Source organism: Fusarium tjaetaba, assembly GCF_013396195.1.
Source record: "Fusarium tjaetaba strain NRRL 66243 chromosome Unknown NRRL66243_c0000146, whole genome shotgun sequence".
NCBI classification, from domain to species: domain Eukaryota; kingdom Fungi; phylum Ascomycota; class Sordariomycetes; order Hypocreales; family Nectriaceae; genus Fusarium; species Fusarium tjaetaba.
This window is the reverse complement of record NW_023501342.1, coordinates 149,654-166,188: the sequence shown is the minus strand read 5'-3', so window position 1 is coordinate 166,188 and position 16,535 is coordinate 149,654. Positions and strand designations below refer to the sequence as shown.

The 16,535-nt window shown below is 47.4% G+C and overlaps 6 protein-coding genes across 6 annotated transcripts; 3 read left to right on the top strand and 3 right to left on the bottom strand.

Annotated features, from left to right (window-relative positions):
- Positions 1-234: 234 nt before the first annotated feature.
- FTJAE_7341 (carboxylesterase) lies at positions 235-2,055 on the top strand (the record flags this gene model as incomplete). The annotated part of the gene is made up of 5 exons (XM_037354049.1): positions 235-401; positions 475-744; positions 804-979; positions 1,031-1,392; positions 1,453-2,055. The coding sequence occupies 5 exons, from the start codon at positions 235-237 to the stop codon at positions 2,053-2,055; spliced, it is 1,578 nt and encodes a 525-aa protein (XP_037205643.1).
- A 311-nt stretch (positions 2,056-2,366) lies between these two features.
- On the bottom strand, positions 2,367-4,588 carry FTJAE_7340 (zinc finger protein; the record flags this gene model as incomplete). The annotated part of the gene is made up of 4 exons (XM_037354048.1): positions 2,367-2,379; positions 2,439-2,628; positions 2,682-3,439; positions 3,681-4,588. The coding sequence occupies 4 exons, from the start codon at positions 4,586-4,588 to the stop codon at positions 2,367-2,369; spliced, it is 1,869 nt and encodes a 622-aa protein (XP_037205642.1).
- Positions 4,589-5,591: 1,003 nt separating this feature from the next.
- FTJAE_7339 (glycine cleavage system T) lies at positions 5,592-7,079 on the bottom strand (the record flags this gene model as incomplete). Its single annotated transcript, XM_037354046.1, has 3 exons — positions 5,592-5,645; positions 5,698-6,264; positions 6,339-7,079. The coding sequence occupies 3 exons, from the start codon at positions 7,077-7,079 to the stop codon at positions 5,592-5,594; spliced, it is 1,362 nt and encodes a 453-aa protein (XP_037205641.1).
- Positions 7,080-7,663: 584 nt separating this feature from the next.
- On the top strand, positions 7,664-9,065 carry FTJAE_7338 (FAD binding domain protein; the record flags this gene model as incomplete). Its single annotated transcript, XM_037354045.1, has 5 exons — positions 7,664-8,245; positions 8,286-8,368; positions 8,442-8,680; positions 8,734-8,970; positions 9,034-9,065. 5 exons carry the CDS (start codon positions 7,664-7,666, stop codon positions 9,063-9,065), a joined length of 1,173 nt encoding a protein of 390 aa, XP_037205640.1.
- A 219-nt stretch (positions 9,066-9,284) lies between these two features.
- FTJAE_7337 (phosphate transport MIR1) lies at positions 9,285-11,027 on the bottom strand (the record flags this gene model as incomplete). The annotated part of the gene is made up of 5 exons (XM_037354044.1): positions 9,285-9,374; positions 9,450-9,795; positions 9,862-10,281; positions 10,515-10,712; positions 10,798-11,027. The coding sequence occupies 5 exons, from the start codon at positions 11,025-11,027 to the stop codon at positions 9,285-9,287; spliced, it is 1,284 nt and encodes a 427-aa protein (XP_037205639.1).
- Positions 11,028-14,190: 3,163 nt separating this feature from the next.
- FTJAE_7336 (major facilitator superfamily transporter) lies at positions 14,191-15,929 on the top strand (the record flags this gene model as incomplete). The annotated part of the gene is made up of 5 exons (XM_037354043.1): positions 14,191-14,285; positions 14,340-14,437; positions 14,496-14,525; positions 14,575-15,018; positions 15,100-15,929. 5 exons carry the CDS (start codon positions 14,191-14,193, stop codon positions 15,927-15,929), a joined length of 1,497 nt encoding a protein of 498 aa, XP_037205638.1.
- Between the last annotated feature and the right edge of the window lie 606 nt (positions 15,930-16,535).

Sequence of the window (16,535 nt, the reverse complement as noted above, 5' to 3'; positions counted from 1 at the left end):
GGTTAGAACGCGGGTTAGTTTGCTGCCGTCTTGGGTTGCTTTGAATGTGGGATGATGATTCCTTGAGAATGCAAGGTTGAGAGTGTACCTTGTGACAATAAAGGCTGTCATAAGTTGGAGACCACTGGAGGATTTGTCCGCCAAACATCTAGCTTCACCCTACGTAAGGCAACGACAATAGGACAGACTTTCTCAGACCCCAGTCACCCAATCCACGATACCGTAGTCTTCATCATGTCGAAAGTTCTCAAGCATGATCTGCTCGGTTCTATCACCGGCATCAAGGACCAAATTGTGGCCCAGTATCGTGGGATTAAATATGGCACGCTGGACCATGCATTCGCAGAAGCTGTTATGTTCACAAACGAGGAGCAGAAGGACATAGATGCTACTGAATTTGGGTATGCCCTCACGCCTGACTATCTTCCAAAATTGATGAGAAGGGGATGAATTGACCAAATGATGATTTTGTAGTCCCCCGACAATATCACCACCGGCTTGTGGAGTCGAACAAGCCATGATGCAACAGCCTTTGCCTTACAAGAACCGAAGCCCATCCCCCACAGACTGTCTAAATCTCAACGTCACAGTTCCGGAGATCGGAAAGAGTAACCTGCCTGTCTTTGTTTTCCTTCATGGAGGAGGTTATGCTATAGGAGCCAACTCCTGGCCGCAGACAGATCTGGTAAATTTCGTCAAGTTCTCAGCCTCACAAGGCTCGCCTATCATCGGTGTTGGCATCAAGTGTGTACAAATGATGTCGGCAATGATAGTGGTTTATCGAAGCTAACTACCGCGTGAAGTTACCGGCTGGGGGCACCCGGATTTCTCGCCTCTGATGAACTCACTCAAGCCGGTTGCCCAACCAATCGCGGTCTACGCGACCAGCGGCTTGCATTTAAATGGGTAAAGAAGTATATATCGGGTTTTGGGGGTGACCCAGACAACGTGACTGTTATCGGGGCGAGTGCAGGGGGAAGTACGCAAACGCCACCTTTTTTATCACGTTCATATCTGACTTAGTATGCAGATGCTGCCTTGCTCCATCTTGAGTCATCTGAGCCGCTGTTTTCAAGGCTTATTAGCCTTGCTGGCACACCGCTTGCTCTTCAGCCGCTTCCTTCTGAAGTTGCAACCTCTACATACCAGGCTGTCTTGAAGCACCTGAACATCAACGGTTCTTCAGCTCAAGAGAGGATAGACGCATTGGTTCGGGTACCTCCACCAGATCTCCTTCAGAAGATACCGCCTCACCTTCCGCTTTTCCCAATGGTCGATGGTGATGTCGTGAAGCATTTTAGCACCTTCAATTTCTGGAGTGTTGAAGCAAGGGACAAACTCCCTGGGGCTAAGTGGTGCCAGAGTATCATGATGGGAGATGCACAGAATGATGTAAGTCTAGCTGCTTGCTAGATGTACTGGGACTAGTTTGATGCTAACGAATTCGCAAAGGCAAGTGTTATGCCTTTTATTCTGGGTCACCGTACAGAAAACCTCGTTCCAACCTTTGTAGCCACAGTTGAGGAGTTTTTCAAGGATGAACCACAATTCCTTGAACAATTTTTCAGGGCGTATGACATGCGCAATCCTAACCATGAAAAGGCTACAGCTGCTATCATGGATTTTATGGGCGACTTGTTCTTCTTTGCTCCGTCAGTGGTGACAGCAGATGGCTTCCCAGGCAAGAAGTATATCTATCGTTTTAACGTCCCCAATCCATGGGACGGTCCGTGCAAATCGACAGCCAACCATACATTCGACGCGGCATGTTTCCTCTTGAACTATCGTGCAAGCCTCCGGAATGAACAACTTGCCTCGAGCGTTATCATGGCTACTGACTTCATCAACTTCATTCGTGGAAAGGAGCCGTACCCTGAATATACCCCTGGAAAGGGAGGAATCAGGGTCTATGGACCTCCCGCTGATATTCACTCGTTTGAAAGATCTCTTGATGGTGATTTAACTGGCCGTCGTACCCACGTCCTAGAGCTGGGACAGAAGATTGGTTTGGACAGATTCTCAGGGCTGTGGCATAGCTTTCAGAGCCAGAAATAGTAACCAGAGCTCAATAGATAAATATCAGAGGACTCTCAAGTTTACAGACCAGTGTATCGCTACACGATTATAATTGTACAATATACAAAGTTGTTTCGTACGAATTGGGAGCATTAGTCGACTCAAATCTTTCATCATTAAATACCCGTCTATGGAACTGAGTTTGTCGAATCAACTCAAAAGTCAGTCAATCTGATTTCCATCTCAACATTCCAGCTCACTATCCGATAGATAAAACTGAGCGTCAGGTCTTCATGCGTCATCAAACATGATGGCTAGTTGACGCAAAACCCAGCCGATTCGTGGGGCGACTACTCACAACACCTGTTAGCAAACACATATGAGTCTACCTTACGGATTGATATTTACCTCCCCAAACCCACGTATCATCAAAAAGGCTTGCCCATATCCGTGCAAGTTCTGCAGAAAGTAAAAAGTCCTGAGAACGGTCCATATCAATCTCTTTGAGAAGTCGCCTGATATTGTTCAGGACCTGTCCTTCTTCCGAGGTGACTGCTTCGCCTGTCTTTTGTAGCTGTTCAATCGTGTGCACCCATTTCGTAACCAGAAGACCTAGGAGGATCAAGTTAGAAGTCAGTGGTGAATAAGTCTAATGGAGGCCATACCAGCATCCCAAGCAGCTAGAGCATGCTCAACACTCCATTTGAAAGCGGCTGTCTTTTGCATGAGTAACATTCCAGTCCGGATGGGGATGGCAAATCCCTCAAGAGCTCGAGTAACCGCCATGGTGATGAAATGATCCCTTTCCTGGACCTGGTTGAAATATTGCTCTATAATAGGTAGCATATCCTGGCTTCTCTCGTGAAACAGAATAGAGCGATCTAGAGTTTGGACGCCGAAGAAGGCTCGTCCATAGGCGACACGCAGGACAGCAAATGCGTTAAAGAGCAATGGGTTATCAGTATCACTCCAATTGCCCTCATTCTCAGCATGCGCGGCGGTCAGAAAGTCCCTGCATCTTGACAGAGCAGCCTCGATTCGGGCAGCTCCAGGCCTGTTACCCTCTTGCGGATTTCCTGTTGCTCCATAGCAGGCTTGCTGGCCTTGGTTAAGGTACCAAACCGAGATAGCAACGCTGTGCATTACAACAGACGCTGCAAAGGGCGACCATATCCAGCGGCTATCGGCTTTTTGTCGTTGGCTTGTGTTCATAAAGAATGAGGCGGTGGCCTCCTGTAGACCTAGAGGTGATGAGCACAGTCTGCCCTGCGCGAGTGCCTCCCAGGAAGAAGCTGTTGGGGCATCCCATAGCGCGTCTTCCACTGGCATCTCGATATTACGCTCTTCCAGTGCTGTAAATCCTGGTGATATCCCGTATGTCATCGAAAGTAGGTTGCCGAGTACCAAGGTACTACACGATAAGCTTGGAGACGTATGTTAGCGGATGGACCATAGCGAGTGAAGTATGTGATTATTATTTACCGCTTCAATGATTCGTGTTCAGCCCAGGAATGCCAGTTGGTCAAGTTTGGAACCGAAGAGTCAGGTCTGACGCGAGACATGGCCACATGAAAGTCCTTGAAACAAATAACGTCAGCATATAACGTGATTCTACACCGGCAAGGCCGACGAATGGGGTAGGATGGCTAACTGCAGATATATACCCGCACCCAATAAGAGCTTGCCGAGCTACTGAGGGGTTGCCGCTGAAAGCAGCATAGAATACAAGTATTACACGTGCTTGAGACAGCGCAAGCGGTGGATTAGCTACCGGGGGTGAGTTGCGGGGCCTCGCCCAATCCTGCAGAAGTGATGGGCAAGTCAGCCGACTGTCAGTGTCGGAGTTTGTGAGGGCACGCTCGGCTGTGAGATATAGAGATGCCGCAAGTCTTCTTTCGAGCCGGTGAAGAGCGCCTATCGTGCAAATAGCCAGAGTCAGCGGGCTTGGAGCCGCTCCTAGGTCAAGAGTAGCTAGATGCAGGAAGGGGAAATGGATGTGAAATGCTTTGATATAGCTGTCGATGCATTTCTGCAGAGAGGCTGTGTCTGGTAGTTGGAAGCGCCCGAATTGCTCTGGTGAAAGGCGAGACTGCAAATCTGCGAGGCAATTGTCCCGCATATCGCTAGTAAATAGGATTTTGGGTTCGCTTTGTGTGGATGGGGGGCTCATGATTTGCGGGATGCACTGCTGGCTGTGCTTTGACAAGCCAAGGCATGTCATTTGTTTCTCAAACGCAGTTCCTGTTATATGGGCAGACACATGTGTCGTGCTGTATTGGTCATTTTGGGATGCCTGCAACTGGAATGGCTCAGGACTCTCCGTTTGATCGTCTAGCGCGGGGAAAGCGAATTGATCAAACATGTTACCGAGAAATGGGTCAAAGAAGTCTAAAGATATCTCGTTAAAGACATTTTCCTGGGCCTCGGGGAACATGTTGGTCGACGGCAAGTGACTCGGGTCCAGCATGCTCTCGTCTTGAATGTTGGTGCTATTATGGAAAAGAATCGGAGGGACCGGGCTTGGTGTCTCTTCTGTCGTGGAATCATCTATTGCTGTCGACTTGCGCAGCATCTCTGATGCGTGAATAGTCCTTTCATGCCGAGCAACGAGATCACTGTTTGTAATATTCTTAGCATCATTGACATGACTGTCCAGAGGCCATGATTCTCACCTGCGAGAGTAGCGACGTTTGCAAATCCGGCACGCATATGGTTTCTGTTGGAGATCTAAGATACGTGAGTGACCCAGGTTCAAACTTCACTGACTATTTACAGGGAGTGACAAACGGCTTTGCTCATGGCGAGTTCGGTGCTCCCTCCGCTTGAACGACTTGGCACATGTTTGGCACTTGAATGAAGCTTTTGTCTCTGCATTAAAGGAAATGACCGACATTCCAGACGCGGCCGAGTTCATCGTCGTCATGATAGTTTGTGCGCAGATTGGGCCGGTGCAGACAACATAGAAGGTTGCATATGACGATAGTAAACAGGAGGTTCTAGGGAAAAGCAGCGTATTGTTTTGAGGGAACTAGGTACATGCAGTGAGATTTGAGAGATCCAGGGGTTAACTCGGCATATTTGTAACAGTATCCACAGCTTTAACGGGTATGAAAAGGCGGGGTATTACTACACTAACAGCACCATGTACGGTCTGATTGGCTTTGGAAACACTTTAGATGTCATACCCCGCAATCTGCCACGAATCTTACCGACTCGTAGATCGAACTGCCTCCAAGAAGTTAGATCCGAGGACTCTGCTTGGACCCGATGCCCCCAAAGTCCGATAACAATCAAGAGAGCAAGGTTGGGCTATGACACTGCAATCACTGCCTGCTTATGCGAGCAGTTGGTATGCTGCCTGAAGTGTTTCGGGAAGTGTTATTCCGATGCCGCAGACCAGAAATGTCATCTTTGAGTTCAAAGCAGTATTCCTTTGTTGGCACATCCACATTATGGCAGGCTACAGCTTCGTATAAACACGTATATTTAACCATTGGGTAACTGTCTATCTAACCCTGAGACCCCGGACCAGAATCAGATTTGATCGAACTGGCACTCTTGCATGTCTCCCTTGCTTATCGGATAGAGTGACGTCGCTTGTCCTCCTTATATGGTGCTGGCTGCACAGTCTATCCCGGCGTTAGTGAACCCTCTCTTCAAGTAAAGTGTCAATTGACTCACCGCCTTGATCAGCTTCTGGGGATACCCTTTAGAGCCCCACTTGACAGTCACAACTGTGCCTGGGGTGGCATACTTGGTGGAAATGACACCCAGAGACAGCATTTCCTTAAACCAGTAGCTATAGCATCGAGATGGCGCAAACCCAATCTCCTCGTCTCCTACAAGAACAGTGCTTGCCTTTAAATTTCCCAGCAGCTCGCGAGGCATTTCCATGTACTCATAGGGCTCAGATCGAAACAGAGACTTAAACACATCTGTGACATCTTCCTGGTCCCAGACCAGTGTTACAAGCTTTCTTGGTGGATCTTCCTTGAGCTTGCTAAGAGCTTCACGTCCGATGAAATCATGGTCTAGGTTGACAAGCCATCCCCAGCCCAAGTCAAAGGGTGTACAGTGGTATAGCGTGGGGTCACTTCCATAACTACCCCCGGCCGACGACCAGTACAAGTCAAAGTCTAGGCCAATACCTCGTGACCATGCCTTGAAATCATTGAGCTCCTTGCTATCAGTAGGCGCGTGAACTGCAGGCAAGAAATCGGTCGTTGGGGTTGCGAAAGCTGCCTCCACCTGATGATACCGGACTGCGTTAGTATATGATCTTGATACAGTTCTTGATGAACGAAATGGAGCAAATTACTTACGTGATTTACCATCTTGGTGAGGGCTCCCAGTTGACGAATGTTGTATTTCTTGCCCGCCTCAAGAATGGAGGTGTAGATCTTCCTTGCATCTTTGGTTGGACCCCATAACTCGAACCCTTTCTCGCCCGATACTCCCTGCCTGAGGCACAGGAACTTGGTCCCGTCAATGGATAGTTCCTTGAAGTGCATGAACTTGATGTCTCGGACGCCCTTGTCCGTCAATTCGTCAAGGAGGGGAACACTAGAAGGTCCCTGAACCTGGAGCAGATACCAATCGTCTGTAACCAACTCCAACGTGGCATTGAACTTTCGTCTCCCATGCTCGAACTGGTACGCAGCCCAGACAGTTCCTGGGCCACTGCTGAAGATGTAGTCGTCCTCGGCAAGCTTCAAAACCAGGCCCTCGCCGATGATAGTTCCATTATCTTGGCAGAAGATGGCATGCTTGGCTTGGCCGACTTTGAAATTGGGCCAGCAATTGGTCGAGATATATTCGAAATATGCCAAAGCCTCGGGGCCTTTGACACGAATCTTGAGAAGTGGCGACCAGTCTCCGATGTAGCAATCCGTCTTCCAAGAAAGACTCTCGTCAATCCAGCCAGTGTATTCATAAGCTTCAAAGAGTGGGCCAAAACGAGAAAATGTGTCCACGATAGGGTCCACAGGAACTGCTGGTGTCAGGGTGATCCTGTCAGCGTGGTACCAGGCTCCCTTCTTGTCGTTGCTAATTTCAGTTGACATTTTGTTCTCAGTGGCAGGAATATGTTGGGAAGCGCGCGTTTGGTACTTGGTGACTTCCAAGTTAAAGGTTCTGAGAGTAAACATGGAATAAATACATCTTTAATCCTGCCGTCAAAACTCTTCTTGGCCTTACTATGTTCTACATGCTGCTGCAATAGGCCTAGCATCATGGATTAGATCGATCAAGCTTACCCTACAATCTGGGGTAAGATATTCCCAATTAGGCAATGTGGGATGCCTATGGAACGAAAATGCTGGCGCGTGTTCATTATGTGGGATAAGTGGGATTGTACTAGCTTAGCACAATTCCTCTAGCCTTTTCAAGGTTGCAATGTGACCAATGTTGCTTTCTCTTTTGGGTATCTGTTGTAACTGGACGGCATACATGGCATGATGACCCGAGGATTGCTGTAGGCTTGACAAGAGCCGTAAGATGCGATGCTATGGTCAATGCGTGATGCATAAGGTGTATAGAATCATAAAAAGGCCCACCCTGGCTAGAGCACGAATATCTCAAGAACAGCGACAGCTACATTTCCAAAATTGATTGTCTTAGATCTAGGCTCAGTGACTACTCACCAAATATGTCCGACACGCAGAAGCCATTCGCTATCATTGTCGGGGCAGGCCCATGTGGCCTCTTGTTGGCATTACGACTCGCCAAAGCCGGGCTCAAAGTGCGATTACTTGAAGCTGGCCACAAGCTTGACGACCAGCCTCGGGCAACTCACTATAGTCCTGAAGCGGTAGAAGAGCTTGACAAGGCCGGGGTTCTCCCCGATGTCCAGGCCCAAGGGTTCGTTCCCGATGGCTTGTGCTGGCGGAAGCCTGACGGAACCCCGATCGCAACCTTGTTAGCTTCCCTTTTGGCGGAGAAAGTCAAACATGAAATGCAATGCTTGCCATTGGATAAACTCGGCAAGATAATTTACGACCATGTTATGAAGGAGCCCCACGCAAGCATCCTTTGGGGCCACAAGGTCACGGGTGTGCAACAGCGCGATGGGGGAGCAAGTGTGACAGTTGACGCTGAGGGCACAACAAAAATAATGGAAGCTACATACGTAGTTGGATGTGATGGCGCGAACAGCCAGATTAGGCGAACTTTGTTTGGAGATATGGAGTTTCCCGGGTGGACTTGGAAGGAGCAAATTATATCCACAACTGTAGGGCAATTCCCTTATCCCCTGATGATATTTTATCCAGACTAACATATTGCCTCTGACTTACTACCCGTTTGAGAAGTACGGATATATCGACAGCAACATGATTATTGACCCTGAGCACTGGTAGGTGCAATGCAACATCGGTCTTTGACTCCAGGTGTAAAGAAGGGAAAATAAGCTGATATCGGACACGCAGGTACATGGCAGCAAGAATGTCCAAGGATGGACTATGGAAAGTCACGTACGGAGAGATTCCAGGCCTCACAAAGGAGCAGTACCTCGAGCGACAGGCCTGGAAGTTCGAGACAATGCTCCCCGGCAATCCCAAGCCAAAAGATTGGAACTGTACCGCTTTCAGTCCTTACAAGTGTCATCAGCGCCTTGCGAAATCGCTTCGCGTGGGTAACATCCTGCTTGCCGGTGATTCTGCACATTGTAAGCCATTACGTACTTCCTGACTAGCAATAGATACTGACAGCTCTGATTAGTATGCAACCCCTTTGGTGGTCTAGGACTCACTGGCGGTATCCTTGACGTGGGTGGACTCTACGACTGCCTTTATGGGATAGCAACAGGCCGAGCAGATGAGAGCATTCTGGACCGTTACAGCGACGTTCGACGTCAGATTTATCACGACTTCACGGATCCCATTTCAACGGGAAATATGAAGCGCCTTATGTACAACTCTGAGGAAGCGCTGGAAAAGGACCCATTCCTGCAGTTATGTAAGGAGGCTGCCGTCAATGCTGAGGTAGCTAATAAGCTAGCTGAAGGCGCTAATTGTCTAGGTCACGACTTTACTCAGTATTATAAATCCTAAGTCCTGCAAAGGTATTTATCTAAGTAATAGAACAGAGAACACTTAGATATAGCATTAGATTAGAATACTTATAAGAAGTTAAGTTTTGTTATTATATAGTAAGTTGTTATTATATAGTAAGACAATAAATAGGAGTGTATGTTTTATCTATTAATCGAGAATGGATGGAAAACTATACCTTGAGGATATTTACAACCAGGCTTACGGTCATCCCGTAGGCTACACAGCCGCTTGTTGCAGTTTCTCTGAATAAGAGTCTACAGCAACATGTTGCTCGCTCAACTCTACTCCATGGGTTGCCCCAAAGATCTGAAACAGGGTAAAAATCAGCAAAGGTCTCCATAGAGTCTCACAACAAAACGAGGGATCAAGATTCAAACGCACCTTCTTTATGTCTCCGTAGATGCCGAACTGTACTGCCGTCATGCCACTAACCATAACTGCACGTGCTTGCATGCCTGTGTAGGCACCGCGCAGTCCAAGCTCACCAGCAATGCGAAATAAGCGACGGGATGTACTTTCGCCTGCGGCTGCTCTTTCCTTGTTGATTTTACTCAACATCGTATCTGCGGGTTGAGAGACGACGGCGGCAGCCAATCCAGCAACAAGCCCAGCACCAAGATTAATACCAGTAACCCCCATCGACGAGACCTCTCTCTTGTCTACAACGCTATATGCTGTCTGGATAGCCTTCTCGTAGACTAAAAATGTTGCCATTGTATAAGGGATCCTGCGATAGTCGCCTGAGTTAGCAACCAACTATCATGGTGACAAGGGTTGTTCTGGCTGAACGTACTGTTTGAGGAGAATAGGACTCAGACCGGAGTAGAGGCCACCGATACCCTCTTCTCTTGCTAGTTTCGCTAGACCGCTCACGCAGCCGGTGGCATAGCCAGGCTGAGATACCAGCCGTATGCGAACAGATTCGAATGGACAAAGTGCAATATCGCCAAGAAACTCGGCCGCTGCAGCTGAGCCTAGATAAACGGCATTTCGGTTATCAGCAGCAGTCGATTGCCCCAGATAGTCTACCGCACGAGCCTTGAAGTACTCGTAACCGCCGAACTTGAAAGCGCCTTGGAGGCAATAGCCGGCGATAGTGGGACCTAAACCTGTCAGGAGAGCTCCTGGTCCTTCTGCTGAAACTATATGTCGTGCACTCTTAGATAGACTGCTGCTGTACGTAATTGGGTCGAGCTGGATCCTTGTTTTCACGCTGTGCAAGAGAGAAGTGTCAGCTACAATACCATTATGGGGTGGATTATAACAATATTTCCTCGGTCGGCTAGTATTGTGTAGAGGTGGGTTTGGGGAAAGGTGTTGTCGTTATGCATTACGACCAGTCCCAGTCATGTCCCCGCCTTAATACAGAAAAGACATTATAACATCACAAGAGGCACAGTCTCAATCTTTGGGGCAAACTGAAATAAAGGAACCTTCTTTGCTTACACATCAACGGGAGTGAGAACGGCGTGGGTAAATGCGCAACAGAAGGCGCCAGCCAGGGCGTATCTTGCGTACAGAGATATATCCGTAGGAGTCTCCTTTGTTACATCAGCCGCCAGCTTGTCCTTAGTCGGCAAAATCTTTTCTCTAGCAGCACTGATTGCTTCTCTGGGATTGGGTGCATGGTTGACGAAGTGGAAGCTGCCGAAAACAATAAGCAAGTGAACCAGAGAAAAACGGGCAGCGATCGCCCTCTATTCCATGGGGTATTTAGAGCCACCACCACCTTCTAGAGCTTTGAGCTTTCAGTTCGTTCATCTTGTCAGAGAGGGCCTTTCGTTGCGGCTCACTCAGACTGTCTCCAGCTGCATCCATGACCCTCAAATGCTCCTTCTTCAGCTTCTCGAAGCTCTCGTCTAGCTCTTTATGCCAAGGATATAATACAAAAACTTGGAATCCCAGAGCGGAACCAGCCACAACGAAGTTGGTCAAGCTTATGGCGCGTGTAAGTTTCATTATGGCTTGAGATGTTCGAATGGTTGTCGAATAGAGTCGTTGACTGTGTTATAGGGCGTTTTAAAGGCACGTTGTGTTTAGATGCTGAGGAATAAGAACTTGTGGGTCTATAGAAGAAATAAAAATATTAGAGGAAAGACTGTATGCATTCCGGCAGAGGGGGAACAAGTGAGTAAAGCCATCCTTTTATTGACATGTGAGAATGCATTTGCCCCCACTTGAGTTCATCGGCAAGAACCGATACGGAGTAGCGTTTCATCCTAAACAAGGGTCGCTAACCACTAGCTTCGACTGTCAGAGTCTGACAGGTACAGTACCTCGTGTTGCTACCCCTGTATTTAGACGAAAATTCTCCGTAAAGTATGTTGCATTTATTATGCCTGGCAGTCGGGCCTTCAGGGTAACAAGTGAACAATAACCCATTGTCGTCTAGGTACGGAGTACTCCCGGAAGGCTATCTTGAACTGGTCTAAACGATCTCAGTAAGGAATGAATTCACAAAAGTCCTTCTGATTAAAGTTCAGTTCGATTTCATCCAAGACGTTCTAAAGTGGAGCCTCTCTAGCGCGTCGATGTCGAACGAGAAGAGGAGCGTTCTGGATTGTGTTGTAGAGTGGGGACAAGGTGCCGGGTAAACTCACTTTGCAAGAGACCAAAGCCTCGCCTGGAGCGACTTGTGGTCAGTGTGTTCTATGGCTGGCGTGATCATTGATGGATGAGGGAGAAAAGTGGGCTAAACTCAGAGTTTGGACCTAACGAAAAGGGGCAACGACTGCCAGAATGGGCAGCAATAAGTCTCGCTTGGAGAAAACCGGAATGCCCAAACTCGTTTATCAGCAACTTTTTATCAGTGACTCGGCTTTACCTCTGCGCCGGACGCGAGTCAATGACAGACCTTAACTAATTAAGCTATAAATATATTGTAGCTTTATTTATTAAATACTGGCCATAAAGTACGCAGTAGGACTCTGTGGGTTGATTGTAAAACACTAACATGAGTCATAAGCGAAAGCAACATGTCTTGTGTTGTGACGCCTTTAGCACGGACAACAATCCAACGCTGGCCTCGGTTAATTCCTATCGTGTCACAACTGAAACTCGGGGAAAAGCCGATACGTAAGCTGCGCTTGTCCAAGCTCACGGTCGTAGCTCAAGCTTGAGCAGTATCGTGGCAAATGGCTAGAGACTCATGAAGCCACGGTTCAGGGTAGTGTTAAAGCCTAGGACCCTACAAAACACATATTGGTTTTACTGCAGGTATGCAGATTGTTTCAGTTTATTAGCTGTCACTATTTATAAGATGTTACCAACCATCATAAGCTACTTGAGCGAATCACAATAGCTAGTCGGAAAAATGAGGCCAGCCATTGCAGGACGTTATCATAGCATCTGATCTAACACTACGTCATCGTATTATTTATTAATTGCTTTTTTGACTTGATTTTGAGCCTCATCTCTTACTTTGTTTTGCCAGCATTCACCACCCAGGGAAGCTTATCTACATAACATCACTGTCGCAACTGTTAAATCCAGCCTTTTTTCTCACCTCTGCACTATAGGCAACTCGTGCCACCACAAAGGCGAAATGTCCACGCTCTCATCAGCTCTATCGCTTAGTACCTTACCGAGCGAAATTCAAAATGCCGTCGTCGACTAACTCGACAGCTCTAACCAGCTAATGCTTTATACGTCAAGCAGGCATTTTCGCACAATAATAGCAATCGCGGTAGACAATGTGCTTACAGTCAAGCGACCTTCTGTCTCGCGTAGAATAGGTCTGTTAGGATACTACGATTGTTTATGCCTCAGAAAAGCAGAGTGCTTTGCGGATGGCACGCGAAGAGGAAAGACAGGACGATGGGGTAGCAAAGCCACATCACGGTTTTGCATTGATTGTGGATTGCACCTACCTTCAGGCACTACTTGATATAATCGTGCTTATAAAATCGGCATAGGAGGCGAGGTATTCGTTAGATGCTGGTGTGACAAGCGTGGTATCTTGCCCACGGAATCTTTAGCGAGAATAGATGGGTCTGCACGACTTGCTGGAAGCCTGTGGCATGACGATGAACGCAACGGCAGCTAGAGCAGCAGAATCTTCAACGCTAGCGGGAGAAAACTGCAAAAGCGAAAGATAGGGCTAAGCGACGGGCTCGGTACCGTGACCGGGGGTGTGCCGAGAGTGATATCAGCAGTCTTGTATCTGACACCACAATATCAGATGAGGATTCTGATTACGACTGGGTCTAAAAGCTTATGGTATTAAATTTAAGCTCTTTGGTACTATTAACAACAGGTCGTGTCTCTTTCCGACTACTGTTTGACGGAATGAATGGCTGATTTGAGCTAAGGGACGAAGGGCTCGGGATGCAGTAAATACGGACAGAGCTGCGAAGGTCCCAGGGCTTGCTTTGAGATTTCATTTATCGCGTTGGTTGGTATGCTAAGGATATAGTTAGAATACTATTAAGTGTTGCACGAATCTTAAATCCCTTTGCCCCTGCTCGTATGTATGGGCAATTGGTAGTCAGAAGATGGATTGTTCATGGTTAGGCAGCTAAGTCAGTCAAGTCATTTGTAAGATACTATGCATTAACATCTATCACTGGATCCCAGTATATAACATACCAGAAATTAGACATAGGACTGAAGATCATTAAGTCAATACTTACTGTGAAGATGACTTACTACCGAGAACTCCTTGGCGTCGAATATTGCAGAATGAAAAATATGCAAACTATAGAAGCAGTATCCACATGGTAAACAAAGCCTTGTGAATTGCCGCCCTATGTACTTGGTGAGCATTTCACCTTATCTGCTTCTTGTCTATTGTTTATGCAGTAAAAGACGAGATAGGGAGCAGTTTTGCCGTGTTTCCTATCTTATTCCTAAGCTTCGGAACGGTGGCACATCAACGTCTTCCGCATGCCCTTATCCGACTGTATATCGGGTAAGACACTGCTTAAACAAGTGCGTGATATTAACAATGCCAAGCATATTAACTAATTCCGTTACTACCTTTATTTCCGTCGTATCGGAACATTGCCATTTGCAGCATATTGATCCAGTAGATTAGCTATATAAATCGAAACCAGCCCCAAACTCTAAAACTTTATTCTTCACTTCACTAAACTTCTGTTAAGTGTCTTTTCTTATTGCCAAAATGGAGCCATCGCCCCCACGTCCTAAATCTGAAACCCCGTTCTCCCTCGAGAAGTCTTCAGATACGCAAGATATCGAGGAGGGCACAGTACACCAGTAAGACGCTAAGATAAATCCAGGAGAAATGGAAGAGAGTACTGATAGTTGCAGATATGGTCAACCAGCGCTACCCATTAATGAAGCGTTGGAATCCAAACTTCGATGGAAGATGGATCTTCGTATACTGCCCACGGTTACTATTATTTACTGTACGTCTCAAGAGTCCAAAGTCGTAGACGAGGCGTAGCTTACACACTTGCGATTTAGTGCTTTGTTTTATTGATCGCGCAAACATTGGTGAGTATATAGAGACACCCACTCCTGAGCATGTTCAATAACTCTGCAGGCAACGCCAAAATCGCAGGTCTAGAGGCCGACCTGAAGATGCAGGGTTACGACTTTAACATTTCCCTCTCCATCTTTTACATCTCCTACATCCTATTTGAGATTCCTCTGAATCTCCTGTGCAAGCGGATAGGGCCGGGTTGGTTTATACCTGCATGCTGTCTCGGCTTTGGTATCTGCACTACCTGCACGGCCTTTGTCAATGATTTCTCGACTCTGTGCGGACTCCGGTTCTTACTTGGCGTCTTCGAAGCTGCCATGCTACCAGCGAATGTGTACTACCTCTCGCGTTGGTATCGGCGCAGTGAACTGACCTTTCGACTTTCGTTCGTTATCATCTCGGCGTCTTTGGCGGGTGCATTTGGAGGCCTGCTTGCCTCTGCCATTTTGCGTCTTGAAAGCTTCGGCTCCTTGCATTCATGGAGAATGATCTTTGCAATTGAAGGTTAGACACCCCACATCTATCCATTTCTTGATGAACAAGCATTGCTAATACCAGCGATTGAAGGTACTGTGACCTGTGCAGTGGGTGTCATCTCATTTTTCACGCTCACCGATAGGGTCGAAACTGCCACCTGGTTATCATCGGAGCAAAAGACATTGGCAAATGGAAGAATCATGTCAGAAAGAATTGGAACAACCGAGGTTATCGACAAGTTTGGTACCAAGAGAATGCTCCGAGGCATCCTGAACCCAGTGGTGCTCCCAACAGCCGTGATATCCTTCTTTAACTTTATCACGGTACATGGCTTGTCTTTCTTCCTTCCTACCGTTGTTCGCACAATCTTTCCTCAGCACTCTGTGGAAAACCAGCAGCTCCTTACAGTTCCGCCAAACGTCTTGGGCACAATCATGTGCATGCTATTCTGCTATATAAGTTGGAAGGTGGATAAGCGCGGCATATTCCTTATCATCTGTGCGCCGTTCTCGATGATAGGGTACAGCATGTTTCTGGCAACATCTAATCCGCACGTGCGCTATGCAGCAACGTTCCTGCCAGTATGCGGCATCTTCGCGATGGGAGCATTCCCCAATGCCCATGTCTCAGCAAATGTCATCTCGGATACTTCTCGGTCCTCTGCGGTCGCCTTCAACGTGATGCTTGGTAACATTGGAGGTTTGGTATCAACTTGGGCATTCCTCCCTTTCGATGGACCTGAGTATCGCATTGGTAACGGCCTCAACCTGGCAGCACAGTCTACTATCTTTTTGATCGGTATCTGTATGTATTTCGCGATCGAGAGGAGCAACAAGAGAAGGTCAGGCGTGGATGTGGAGAGGGAATTGGCTGGAAAGACTCTGTCGGAGATCCAAGACCTTGAATGGCGACATCCGGGCTTCAGATGGCAGAATTAGGATCATCGATTCATTTGAGGAGTCGTGTCGAATTCTGTTAGATACTGTTCTCTATCTCTCATCTGTTGCTCCATCATTTGAGAAAACCCGGCCACAAGAGTCTGAAGTCCAGGTAGAATCACAATCGATTGCTTTTATGATAATTTAATTCTACCCTGACTTTTCTTCCATTGTTGAACCTTCCCATGATAATGCTTCTGATGTCCAACCATCGTAATCTCGGATCGGATGTCCAATTAGCCTTACACCCACGAATCAAGTCAAGTCAAGGTCTCAGTGCACATCTGACCTAAAGAACAAGCTTGCCACAATCGCATTTCGGGCTTCCTAATTCAGACATAGAAAATGAGTGAATGACTCGTGTAGCACACATAGATAGGAGATAAATCGGGTGGCATGACAGCCGAAAGAAGCGGGGTAAAACAGTTATGAGTGGTTGGATTGTATCTCCAATCATGTTAGAGCGGAACGGTTTGGGCTTCGGAAACTCCCTTTATCATATGATTCATATCCATATGCGACGGAACTCCAATCCGTAGAACCGTGTCTGGCCCACGCAGGCCGCCGGGCCTCAGTATCAATGCCACCACCGTACCTGGTGCGGAA